Source organism: Lissotriton helveticus, chromosome 5_1 (assembly GCF_964261635.1).
Source record: "Lissotriton helveticus chromosome 5_1, aLisHel1.1, whole genome shotgun sequence".
Classification (NCBI taxonomy): Eukaryota; Metazoa; Chordata; class Amphibia; order Caudata; family Salamandridae; genus Lissotriton; species Lissotriton helveticus.
The window spans coordinates 308,477,884-308,491,036 of NC_136065.1; the positions used below are offsets into that span (position 1 = coordinate 308,477,884).

At 45.5% G+C, this 13,153-nt stretch overlaps 1 protein-coding gene across 18 annotated transcripts in view; it reads left to right on the forward strand.

Moving 5' to 3' along the window:
- Positions 1 to 13,153, forward strand: part of RERE (arginine-glutamic acid dipeptide repeats) — a 1,170,479-nt gene that overhangs the window by 619,948 nt on the left and 537,378 nt on the right. For all 18 annotated transcript variants that reach the window (XM_078642320.1, XM_078642327.1, XM_078642330.1 and 15 more), the window contains 2 exons: positions 419 to 524; positions 1,081 to 1,177. In XM_078642320.1, coding sequence (XP_078498446.1) covers positions 419 to 524; positions 1,081 to 1,177 — 203 coding nt within the window. The remainder of the gene's footprint in view (positions 1 to 418; positions 525 to 1,080; positions 1,178 to 13,153) is intronic.

Here is a 13,153-nt window from a genome sequence, read left to right on the forward strand (position 1 = left end):
AAGGGAAACTCATCCTGTATTATTTTGTGATGGGGGATTCTAAAACGGGTTAGAGGGGAGATAGAGATTTTGTTTTCTACTTTAGTTGCATAAGCGCAGTCTGTTTTGTATACTTGGTCGGCATTTAATTACGTTGCTGTTCCGAGATGAACACATGCAAGAGCCCTTGAATGTTGCCCACTTCATTACCTTGACTGTTTGTACGGTGTGAGCTTCCACAACTTTGTAATGCGTCCAGTGTATCCAGAGCTGCGCGCTTAGGGAGCAAGATGTATTTATTCAAGTGAAATCCTATTTCCATCCATCCGATCCTTCGCGCTCGGTGGTGTGCTCTTGTGAGATCTTTGCTTGTTCTTCATTTTTAAATTCTTTGGATGTTGGAACACAATTTTCACTTGATTTCTTTTTTGTCTTACAGAGCAAACGGGACCATCTGTTAATGAATGTAAAATGGTACTACCGCCAATCAGAAGTCCCAGACTCTGTGTACCAGCATTTGGTTCAGGACCGACATAATGAGAATGGTAAGTTTGCTGTTGGACTGCTGTCATACTCTTTAGTGTCATGTTGCATGCTGAAGTAATGCGCTGCAAAGTAAGCAAGTGCTTTTTAAATGGAAACAATATTATGGATGTGTGGATAACAAAATGTAATATTTGGCCATGTGCTTTGTCTTGATAGTTTTTCGTATCCGAATTAATTAAAAACTGCCTCAGATTTACATGGAGATAACTACGTATATGTAAATATTCCATTTGTAGACTAACTCAAATATAAAAAGAGAGGGGTCCAAAACACCAAAGAGATCGGACACCATACAAGACGTCAAATCTTTGACGATTTGTAGACTAACTACACAGACAGAATGTGCTACCCTGCTTACAGCAGTATGCAGTCGTAGGCTATAATCTTCCCCTTATATGAGGATTTGCCTCCACTAAGCACTAGAAGTCTGGAGTCCCAGACAAGTGATGTGTACATTCCTGAAAACATGGTATAGTCAGCAGTGCACATGCACAGTAATAAATGTAAGCATGTGCAGAATTCAGCATCCCTAATTGTTGCTCTCCTTTCTCTCAGATTCTGGCCGTGAGCTTGTGATAACCGACCCTGTCATTAGGAACCGAGAGCTCTTCATCTCGGATTATGTTGACACCTATCACGCTGCCGCCCTCAGGTGAGTCGAGTTAATATGCACATGATGAACTTGGTATCATCGAGGGAGTGCTGTGCCAAATCAGAGCAAGGAACTTTCTCCTGCTATATGCTTTTTAACCTTTTCGCGGTTAAGCTATTATTTTTTTTACAGTGTTTTGTTTATTTTCATCGTTTTTATTTTAAATCTGTTTATTGCAGTCATACCAATGTGGCTTTCCCATCTCGGTTCCGCCTCAGGCAGTAGTCATTTTACATGTAACTTTCTCAAGGAAGAATAACCCCATTTTCAGTGTGATTAATTGTGCTGGTGATTTAGGTATCGTAGTTCCAGAGCTGCAAAGCCCAGTGAGTTTGTGCACAACCACAGGCTTATGTGTTTAAGGTTATTCACCATCTTCTCGCTAATATCTTCCCAAACTGGAAAAGTTTGATAATGTACTCCTGAGAGGGCAGGGGTAAAACCTTTTCCAGAGTGGGAAAAAAAGTTGGGTTTAAGGAAAGTAGATTCTTGATGGGAGAAAATATTTTTCGTTAGAGAAATAAGAAAGTTTTTAACAAATGAATTTGTACTTGCTCTGCAGATGTTTACATGAGAAAATATACAGATATATATTTATTCATGTGAAAATGTAATTAACAAATATCTTCTAGTAATATGGTTTCTATTCCTACTTCTGAAAGTTAAGTAGTTTTATAGAGCACACGGCTGCCCCAGCAAAGGGGCTTCCCAGCGCTAATAGCAACAGAAGGGCAACAGACTGCAGAAGGGGGCCCTGTAGTAATGGAAAGAGGGGAGTCTGATAGCCTTACAGAAGCGCAAATGGCAGACAGGAGGAAAGTGAACTGCAGAAGGAGGTCTATAGTGATGGGATAAGGAGAGTCCTGATAGCCTTACGAAACGCCAAGTAATTATCAATGCACCAAGTGTGTATAGGGAGTAAGTTTCAGAGTTTAGCTGCCAGTGTACGAAAAGAGCGCCCACCAGCACATACCCACCTTACCCGGGGAACAACCGCCAGGTGATGGCCTATCGAACAGAGTTGGCAGGTGGTGGTGTATGATGAAAGCAAGTTTGCCAAGATCGGAACAATTCAAGATCCTGAAAGCAATACAGAGGGACTTAACCTTCATTCGTCTGGCCACTGGCAGCCAGTGTAGCTGACGAATAGCACTGGTGGTGGAGCAGATTCTAGGAAGGCCAAGGAGAGTTCCGGCAGCTGCATTTTGGACCCTCTGCAGTCTCATACTCTGTCTTATTTGCCCCCAGGTAGATCGAGCTGACTTAACGCACAGTCTCGACAGAAGGGAGGCCTGGACGATCACCTGCCTGATGGATGGATCTAAAAAAAAACCAGAGGTTTGAGCCCCCATAGTATACCGAAACACGTAGTTGCCACTTTCTTAGTTTTTGTTCCTGATAGCTGAGGGCCAAGTCGACCCAGACACCTAGATTTTTCACCACTTGTTTAGGGGAGGGTGCACAGTCCAAGGTAGCAGGCCCCCAGCATTCACTCCACAACTCAGGATCTTTCCCTACCAGCAAGACCTCAGACTTGCTGCCATTGAGCTGGAGGCAGTTGGCAATCATCCACTCCGCGACAGCCGCATGACCGCACTGAAACTTACGAGTTTCATGCAGACAGTCCTAGGAGAGAGCAACTACCAACTGCGTATCATCTGCATATGATACTACGGTTAGCCCTCTACTCTTGCCCACTGCTGCTAATGGCTGGACATACAGATTAAAGAGCGTTGGGCTCAAAGCTGAGCCCTGCGGTACACCCTACTTTATAGTATGAACCCTGGAGGTGAAAGGGGGGGCTGTTACCTGGAAGATCCTCTCCGAAAGAAAGGAGGCGAACCAGTCCCGTGCCTCCTTCAACCATTGCAGCAAGATCTGGTGAGAGACCGTATCAAACGCGGCACTGAGATCCAAAAGGATCAGTGCTGAAGTACATCCCTCATCCAGTGCTGCCCTCGGATGTGAGGTCACTACTAAGAGGGTAGACTTCGCGCTGAGACCCAAATGGAAGTCGCACTGAGAGGAAACAAGTATGTTGTTCGGTTCCAAAAAACCTGACAAGATGGAGTTTATATAGGCTTCAGAGATCTTGGAAGCCCACGGCAGGAGAGAAATAGGATGGAAGTTCTCAGGTTTAGCTGTATCAAGGGTAGTTTTTTTAATAGGGGAACAACCCTGGCCTGCTTCCAAGTCCTAGGGACAACTGCCATAGACAGTGACATGTTACTCACCTGGCCCAGAGGTGTGAGAAGCACAGGTAACATTTTCATAAATTGATCAGGCTTCATGGGATCAGCAGTGGAGCCGGATTTAACCTTGCTGCATAATGAGCACAGCATATCCTCAGAGATCGGCAGGAAGGCGGCAAGCGTGTGAGTAGTAGGAGATCTGCCCCCAGAGCCAGAACACATATCCACCTGAGGAAAGGTCTCAAAGATGTTTTCCACCTTGTTGACAAAGAAGGTGGCGAAAGCCTCACAATGTTCATCTGATGTGATAGAGGGCGCAGTGGATGCCCCAGCCAATTTAAGATCTTTAAGTATGGAAAAAATACTCATGGTGGGATTATCGCTGTTCCTAATCTCGGCTGTGAAGTAGGCTGCCCGTTCTTTCTGAATTGCCCTATGGTATTTCTTGGAGGCTTCCTGATAACATCCTTTCTGGATTGGATCAAAATCTCGTCTCTACGCCTGCTCCAATCTCTTACAGGTTTACGCATATTAGCAAGCTTGTCATTGTACCAGGGATTGGATTGGGTACTACAACACTTACACAGTTTGACAGGAATAAGTGCATCCAAAGGACAAAGTATCCAGACCGATTTTGTATTGTCGGCAGCATCTGAATCATCCGGCAGGCTGGGTATGTTTGAGGAGAGGAGGGTGTTAAAATGGTCACTATTTTAATTTGTTCCAGGGGTATCAGAGAGCGAATTTCTGAGGCACTCTCTGAGGGGGCTCTACCCCAGAGAGTGTCATGGGAATAAGATAATGGTCAGACCAACACACCGGAATGGGGGCAGAGACTGTGAGGTCGGAAAGGTTAGAGAGGACTGGATCAAGTAAATGGCCAGTAGAGTGGCTAGGGCCTTGAACCAATTGAAGCAACTGACAAGCTGCCAGGTCAGCTGAGAAGTTGCCCACTTCTGAGTCATGGGGGTTATTAAGATGCACATTCAGATTGCAAATAACACTGAAGTTGGCATATTGCACAACCAGAGAACTAACTGTGTCAATCAGCCCAGCCCTAAACTCCTTCGAAGGACCTGGTGGACGATAAACCAGTAGGCCAGACATGGTTTAGCTGGTGTTGAAAGAGATCCCAAAATGCCCACACTTGTAACCCACCAGGGTTTCTTTGATAAAGGTGCAAGTATAGCAAGATATAAAAACAACTACGATCCCACCCCCTCTAGCCTCTTGATTGAGAGTCACAATACTGAAACCCAGGGGGAGCGCCAGGCCAGGCTCAGCCACCATGTTGATTGACAGCCATGTCTCCGTCACGAAGAGGACATCAGGAGAATCATTGTGTAGCAGGTCATACATATCAGGATGATGCTGGGCTAGGGAGCGACAATTAAGGATGAGCAGTATGATGTACTGTCTGCGGCAGGGAAGAGGAGTGGGGGGGGACAAGGTGGTAGTCCAGGAGTTGAAGCCACAGTTCCTACAGCAAAACGGACCCTCTGACAAGTTACAAGGAGGGTGACTGCAGGGGCTCCCAATTTGCCTTATGGCAAGAAGTTTACCATAAGAGTAGGAGAGCTTGCTGCTGCAGAAACCGGCAGCATGTCTGGCGCCGTCCAGGCGCGGACTGGCGTGACCGGGCTTGCCTTAGGCGCCCCAGGGGTCTGTTCATGCCTAAATACTAGAAAACATGAACAGTACCGCCCCCGGAAGTGCTTCACCTCCCACAGGTAAAAGGGAAAAGTGACCGCCTTCCACGCAAACGGCGAAACAGCCGCGGTGGACTCGAACGGGAAAAAAGGCACCAGCAGGTACGGTGCGTGGGAGGATTGAGCAGAGTAGGGATCAAAAGTTTTAAAAACAAAAAGCAAAATGCACACCAACACACCAGAACAGCTAAAGTTGTAAACACCTGTGAATTCCTGAAAGCTGTAAATCTGTACCGATGTAAGGTCATATACCATACGGGTCACTTTTGTGACTTTCTTTTAGATTGAGCCCCATTAATTATTTTCATGTTGCCTTTAATATTGGCCTAATGGTTTAACAGATTCTTATTAATCTTTAAAAGAAATGTTGCCATGCTTCAAACATGTTATTATTAAATGATGCCTCAGAGAAATGGTATTTAAAGTAGCAGAACATATTTTCGAATTGCAGTTTTTGGGTGTAGATTCTACTTTGAAAGCAAGCAGTCATCAGTCTTGCTTTCATGCTTCTGCATGTATTTATATATAATCATGAAGCATTTTGGGAGCATTTTATATTGCTTTGGATTGTGAAATCTTGAAAACGTATGCATGTTTTTTCCCCACCTACATCAGTATAGATGAAATCCTTTTGTGGACCATATCAAAAAGTGTGTTCTTAGAGCCGATCTATTATTTATTATAGTTTGGCTTCATTGTCACCCTCATTTGCTTGCTTCTTCTTATTGTGTTTGTCCCTCCCTGAAGCATAGCACCTTTGCAGATGTTTTGATTGACTGACTTGCATCCTCTCACTCCGATCATTTACTGAATGTCTTCAGTCTTTTTGTTCGGTTCTGCCTGGATTGCATGCGTTCTTGCTTCTGCTACCCCCTCCCCCCAATAGCCACCCCTTGTTGCTGCCACTTCACCCGTTCCTCTGTTGCTCCCCCAACCCCTGTGCTCAACACACAAACAGAATGACTCTGTTGCCAATAGCAGCTGCATCATTGCACGTTTTCTTCTCTTTTTTTCTAATTTTTATTCATAAACAACACTATTGGCTTTTCCAGGGTGGATTTATATTGAAACCACTGTCACTAACGCAAGTTGAGCTTGCGGCTTACTGCAATCCCTTAGAGCTTTCACCCAAACAGTGAAGACTTTACATTAACGAGTCATGTATACAGGTTTGATCAACTTCTGCACTTGGTTTCAAAATCTTGCCTTAGTAGCACAGTCCTCTTTCCCCCAACCATGCTGTGGTACTGTAAACTCGCAGCCAGAGGTTATGTGCCACTGGAGGGTGAACCTACTTGTGCATGAAACAACCTGAATATGTAAACTTGTTGTCCTCGATCCCCAAACAAAATGTCCTGGGTGTCAGGTGATAGGAATTCCATACCCCTGACACCTCGAGTGTGCCAGCTGGCTTCCACCATGATGAAGACATTGTGGCATCATTGTTCCTGCTGGTTAAGGTAGTCTTGAAAGATCCAATACTTGTCACCAGGAAGAAGGCTCAGTCAGAGGATGCAGAGCTCAAGGACAACCCAGAGTTTGATGCATTAAGATATACAAGTAATACCTTTAGCATTATCTTGACGATAGAGGTTAAAGCACTATTGGCTCAACAATGTACGCTTCATGTAGACTGTACTGCCCTAACCACTTTGCTAACGTGACCCTGACATGCTGGACCGAGCTAAAAGATCTCAGGCAGACCAATTTCTATCTCCTGCAATCGTGCTCTCCTGCCTCTATGGGTGGAAACTCTTGCATTCTACTGAACATTACAGCTACATGCAAGAGGGGTTTATCTCTCGAACAATGTAGGATAGTCGGAGCAGGTTGACAAGAATCCATCCAAATGTAATGTTTTGCTTCACTAGTAGATGTATTCTACTTGCAGCTTCCCAGTGGAGAAGTGACTGGGAATTTGAGAGAGGGAGATATAAAATTAGGTGTTATGTCTGTTATTGCCTCCCTCATTTTAAATTGTTTACACAAGTGTCTAGCACGGTTTAGATTCCTGAAAGCATGCAACCCACCAGCATCAGTGTTGTTTTCTGTAGACCAACTGAGACGTGTGGTTGAATGCATTTGGATTTTTTTTTTTTACAACAAATTTTATTGAATTTTCCATCCAAAGGGGTAGAGCCCCCAGCAAGTCATATTCATACAAGACAATGAACATATGTATTTTAGTTGCCGAGGGTATCCTTCGGGAAGCTATAAAACACCCACCCCAACAGCCCCCGCCACCCACCTCCCCCATCCCTGAACCATCCAACCCGCTTGAAAGACTAAACAGGCATAAATACATATGAGCACATCTTCGCGCCGAATAATCCACGAGTAGGAGTGGAACGTCATGTGATGGTGAGTCTGTCTATGAGATCTTGATTAGAAGACGTGTGAGACATCGAAAGAGTATTTGGATATTTTTGACAGTTCATTCCATTAAAGGTAAAATGGGGCATACATTTACTTTGTCTGGAGTCCACTATTGAAAGTATTTCCTACTTATTCAAAAACATGGTTATTATAGATTTATTTGAGAATCGTTTGTCGCATTTTGCTGTTGTCTACAGCTGTTAGACAAATGTAAATTCTTTTGAAATGTGTGATGAATTCGATGCCTTGTTCTCGAGAGCAAGCCTTATGTTCACCTTCATCATACAATGAGAAGAAATATATCTTGCACTCAATTTCTGTACTCTCCCTCCCTCCAACACTCATTCATGCATCACAGTTTACTGCTATTATCTAGGCAGGTTGTGACGGCTGTCTTAACATTCATGGATCTACCCTGTAATTATCAGATTATTAGTGCACGTGGGTATCACACTGTCTGAAGCAATTCTTCTATAGCTGCTAGGTAATGGGGTTATTACCCAACTCCATGATACTACTCCTATCTGGTTTGGAAGAATGTGAACAAGGGCTCTCTGATTTCAACTGGTAACCTTCTGATTAGATGAAGGCAGTTGGGGAAAGTATGGTGGTCACATTGGTGACTGTGTGTTCAAGAAAAAGCTTTCTTTGCATTGGGGAAAAGCTAGACGTGTAAAGGGTAGCAAAATCGAGGCCTTTCAGCATTCCAACCATTGTAAAGCTGATAGCTTGCGGAGAAAACAGTGCTCTAAGTACTAGTTATATGCACATACTAAAATCCAGATTAATGGTTGTTATTGGCATCAAAAAGGCTCAATATCTGAAGGTAAAAATACCACGACATTCAGGATGTCCGTGAATTCAGTTGTGAGCAATTTCTATGTAGATCCCTTTGTTGCTCTCCACCCGGAGAGAACAAATAATTACACTCCTTTATCTGTGAGATGGGTAGCTTAATCCAGTGGCAACTTGAAATCTTGATTACTAAAAGTTGAGAAAATTAAATGGGTTCTGGTCAAAAGTCTGAATAGGGTGGATTATTGACTGGTTAAAGTAATGTTCGAGGCATGTGAACTATAGATCACATGCTTTGCATAGCCCGCCATCTAGTCTTGGGTCCGTATGTTTGCACTTTGTTTTTCTTCGAAGACTTCTTTTCCAGTCACCAGGTAGGTGACTCCTCCTTTCGGTGATAGTGCGCATGGGCATCGGCTCCATTGTTAGATTGTTTTTTTCCTCCATTGGGTTTGGATGTGAATTGCTGCTATCCAGTTTGGTACCGTTTCTCGGGTTCCCTTTGAAGCGCAATCCACTACCCTCAACGGTATTGTTTCTTGATTGCGTTTCCCATTCTCTGCGTATTGTTTCGATAACAAGATCTTGGATTGGAAAACTCGCGGAGGGCCGTGGGGCCTACCCGCGTCGGGCTTGCTAGCAGTCGATGGAAAAGACTCCATTCAAGCTCTGTCCCGGGTGTTGCGCTGTTTCCGCCCACCAACCTGCACGAAGTGTGCAACCTCTGTTTGTCCCCGGAACATGACGAAAAAGACTGCCGATCGTTTAGAATGAAGAAGACGATTCGTGGCAGTCTGGCTTGACGTCACGAGATGCAACACCAAGGCAGCGCCGTACCGGACATCTTCGGCGAAGATTACGACTGAGAAGAAACACAAGCTCAAGGAGCCGAGGAAGAACAACACCTCTATGTGTCCGAGGTCGACTCCGTCATGAAAGAAGAGGAGCAAGTTACACCGGGTCAGCGTACCGGGAGTACAGAAACTCCCTTGCCCCTACAACACAAGACAAAAAAGGCTCCGGTCCTTCCTCTGCCTGCAGGCCAAGGTCAGCACAGAGAAAAAGTTTCAGGCACTCCACCCGTGGGCCCTGTGCCAAAACACAAGAGAAGCCTTCTGGCCCGGGTCCGAGTCGGGCCCATGCCGGCGCCGAACCAAAATCCTAAGCGCCGAAATCCAAGCATGTCCTAGTCCACTTTCCATCTTTGTCGAAGACTAAATCTTCAGTACCGAAGAGTTCTGAGCCGAAACTTTCGACACCGAAAACAACAAGCAGAGATCAAGACTACACCAAAAGCGCCTCGGTCCGATGTTCCACCTTTGGATCTGAAACAGAAAGAAGTGGTTATTAACCCGGATACTGGACATATTCATGCCAAACTGCCTGGAAAAAAAGGAAACTGGGCCAACAGGATGAGCACCGCATTCCCCCGAAAAAAAGAAATGTGGCTACTAACCCTTCACCACCTTATGTTAAACCTCCTTCACCTACTAAGCCTGAATTACTCATCACACTCACTAATTCACCACCACCACTATAACCTGACCCACAGGATGATGGGGATAGGCCACAAGATGTTGACCCATGGGAGGATTATGACACTGATCCACACACAGATACTGACCCTGACTTATACCCGTCCGGGCCATCACCACCTGACGACAATATAGGCTACATTGAGCTTCTTAACGGGTCTTCTCATTGCCATGGGTTTGAACTATATAAAGAGACTTTAGAGGAGGACTTCTTGTTTGAGACCCTAAGTGCCTCTCAAATAAATCACACATACACTGCCAATGTTTAATGGAATTCTTAAACATGCGGATGAGGTTTTCAAAGGTCCTGTAAGGGCAAGAATCATCACGCCCAGGGTTGAAAAGAAATATAAAGCAGCACCTACTGACCCTGCTTACATCAACGGTCAAGGAAAGCAAAGGGAGGCTCGGGTCCTGTCACTGTCTGGCCTGGACCTCTACAATCTAATAAACAAAAACAATTGGCCGGACAGGTTCTATTTGGACTGCTACCCCGCCTAGTTTTGTAAATTACTAGGTCGGACAACTTTAGTTAGACAAATTCGTACTTTATATAGAATTTTTTCAAAAAATTATTCTTTTGTCATCAAAGAAAACACAATAAGTGACATATATATATATATATATATATATATATACAATTTTACAAAGTGAAACATAAATGGAACGGTTATGTGGCAATCTAAGGCAAATGATCTTATCCAGGAGGGCAAACTTATCGCCTATACCTTAATCAAGTGCATCCTAGAGGCCTCCATTCTCAACCAGCTATTTGACGAGGAACACCTCTTTGGTTCAGGAGTTGACACCTCGCTGGAAAAGATGAAGAAAGACACTGAGGTCGCAAAGTCCATGGAGGCTTTGCAGTTACCTGCGACTAGGGGTTCCTTCCGGCGCTCCTTTTACAGGGGTGGATCCAAAAATATTTCCACAGAAAATCCCTCCTCCTCTTACAAGGGCAGCAACCAATCGCCTCATCAAGAGGCTATTTCAGAGGAGGTTTTTAGAGGAAACAATAGTAAGGAAAGAGGCAGAGGCAACTCCACACGCACTTCCCCTACAAACAACAAGCAGTGACTTCCTTCCGCTATCCCCCTATCATTCCACTTCTGTCGGGGGACGTCTCTACCATTTTCTACCTGTCTGGAATACAATCACCTCAGACAAATGGGTTTTACAAATTATCCAATATGGTTACTGCATGGAACTTACCGACACTCCCCCAAACATTCCTCCAAGTTCAGGCGCAATGATACAGGAACATCTTGCCCTTCTAGAGAAAGAAGTTCTCTCTCTGTTAGAGAAAGGGACTATAGAACCAGTCCCATTAAAATATCAAGGGGCTGGGCTATACTTCCTGTACTTGATTCCCAAGAAAGACGGCTCTCTCAGGCCTATACCAGACCTCAGAGAGCTAAATCTATACATTCAGTCGGACCACTTCCACATGGTCACACTCCAGCAGATACTCCTGCTCCTTCAACAAGGCGACTATCTGTCCACTCTGGACTTAAAGGACACCTATTTTCATATCCCAATACATCCTGCTCACCGCAGGTACCTTAGGTTTGTGGTAGCAGGACAGCACTATAAGTTCAAGGTGCTCATATTCAGAGTAACTTCCGCACCCAGAGTTTTCACCAAGTGCCTGGCAGTAGGAGCAGCTCATCTATGAAGACAACACATTCACCTCTTCCCATATTTGAACAACTGGCTCATAAAAGCCAGCTCACAAGAAAGCGGTCCACATCACACTTGCAAAACAGTGCAGTTGCTTCACGATCTTGGATTCACAGTAAACCTGTCCAAGTCTCATCTACAGCCATCCAACACACAGGCGTACTTGGGAGCCACAATCTATACTACTATTATAAAGAGAGAACACACACCTTTGAGCCAGGTAAACTCGGGAACCACAGCGCCAATCCACACACCCGATACATTGTAGAAATTGTCAGGGTGTGCAGATGGACATAGGCTATAAAAAATAAAAAATAAACGTACATTTAAAAATATAACTTTAAAAAAAAAGTAGTGCCCTGAAAGTAGCGCTGGCCACGACGTGCGTGATGACGAGAGGAGCGGCGGACATGGAGCGGCATTGAGAAGCGGCGGCTCAGGTGCGTCATGGCGAAGAGGAGCGGCTGACATGGAGCGGCGGTAAAGTGAGGAGCGGCAGCTCAGGTAAGGTATTGGAGTCGGGGCGGGAGGGAGTCGGGGCGGGAGGGGGGCGGGGCGGGAGGGGCGGGAGGGGGGCGGGAGGGAGTCGGGGCGGGAGGGGGGCAGGAGCGGGTGTGCACAGAGGGACAGGCGGGAGGGGGGCAGGAGGGAGTCGGGGCGGGAGCGGGTTACGCTAGCGTCAAATGCTACCCCCAGCCCCTTTCTGCCCCAGGCAACGCTGGGGCGGGCTGCTAGTATGTATACAAAAAGCTTTGGCCTACCTCAATCCGGCCCAAATCTGCAACATGCAGTTACTAGGGATGATGGCATCTTGCATCCTAATAGTCCCTTACGCAAGACTTCAGGTACTTCCCCTTCAGGAATGCTTAGCACGGCAGTGGAACCAAGCTCAGGATCTGTTATCAGATCTATTGTTGGTGGACGGCCACACCGATCGCTCTCAGCAGTGGTGGAATACACAAAACCTTTCAAAAGGGTGGCCCTTCATCGACCCGGTTCCACAGATAGTGCTAACAGCAGACACATCGCTCACTGGTTGGGCTGCTCATCTGCAGGCACATACAATTCAGGGCATGTAGACCCTGCAGCAAAAGTAGTTTCACATAAATCATTTAGAGCTTCTAGCGATTTTTCTAGCACTCAGTGTTTCAAGTTCATCTAGTAGGCAAAGCTGTCCTGATTCGTACAGACAACATGACCGCAATGTACTACATACAAAAACGCGGGGGTGGGGGGAGGACACTCTACAGCTGTCATCTGTCACAAAATGTTTCTCCTTGTAGAACACCTTCAAGGAGTAAACAATCCGATTGCAGATCTGCTTAGTCAGACAACTGATCCACTAATGGGAACTCCACCCTCGAGTTTTCCTCCCATGCTTCCAAATGTCGGGTTTTACGGACATAGATCTGTTTGCCACAAACCTAAACACAAAATGCTCAAGCTTCACATCCAGACATCCACACCCGTTGTCCAAGGGCAATGCAATATGGATGAAGGATATTTGCCTACGCTTTTCCACCTCTCCCACTCATTCCATTAGTGGTTCGGATGCTCAGACAGGCATCCCAGACACTCTTCCTAGTTGTTCCTACATTGGCCCGACAACCCTGGTTCACAACCCTGTTGGAGCTCTCAGTAGTTCCTAAACAAAAAACTACACCTCACTTCTAATCTTCTCACTCAGAG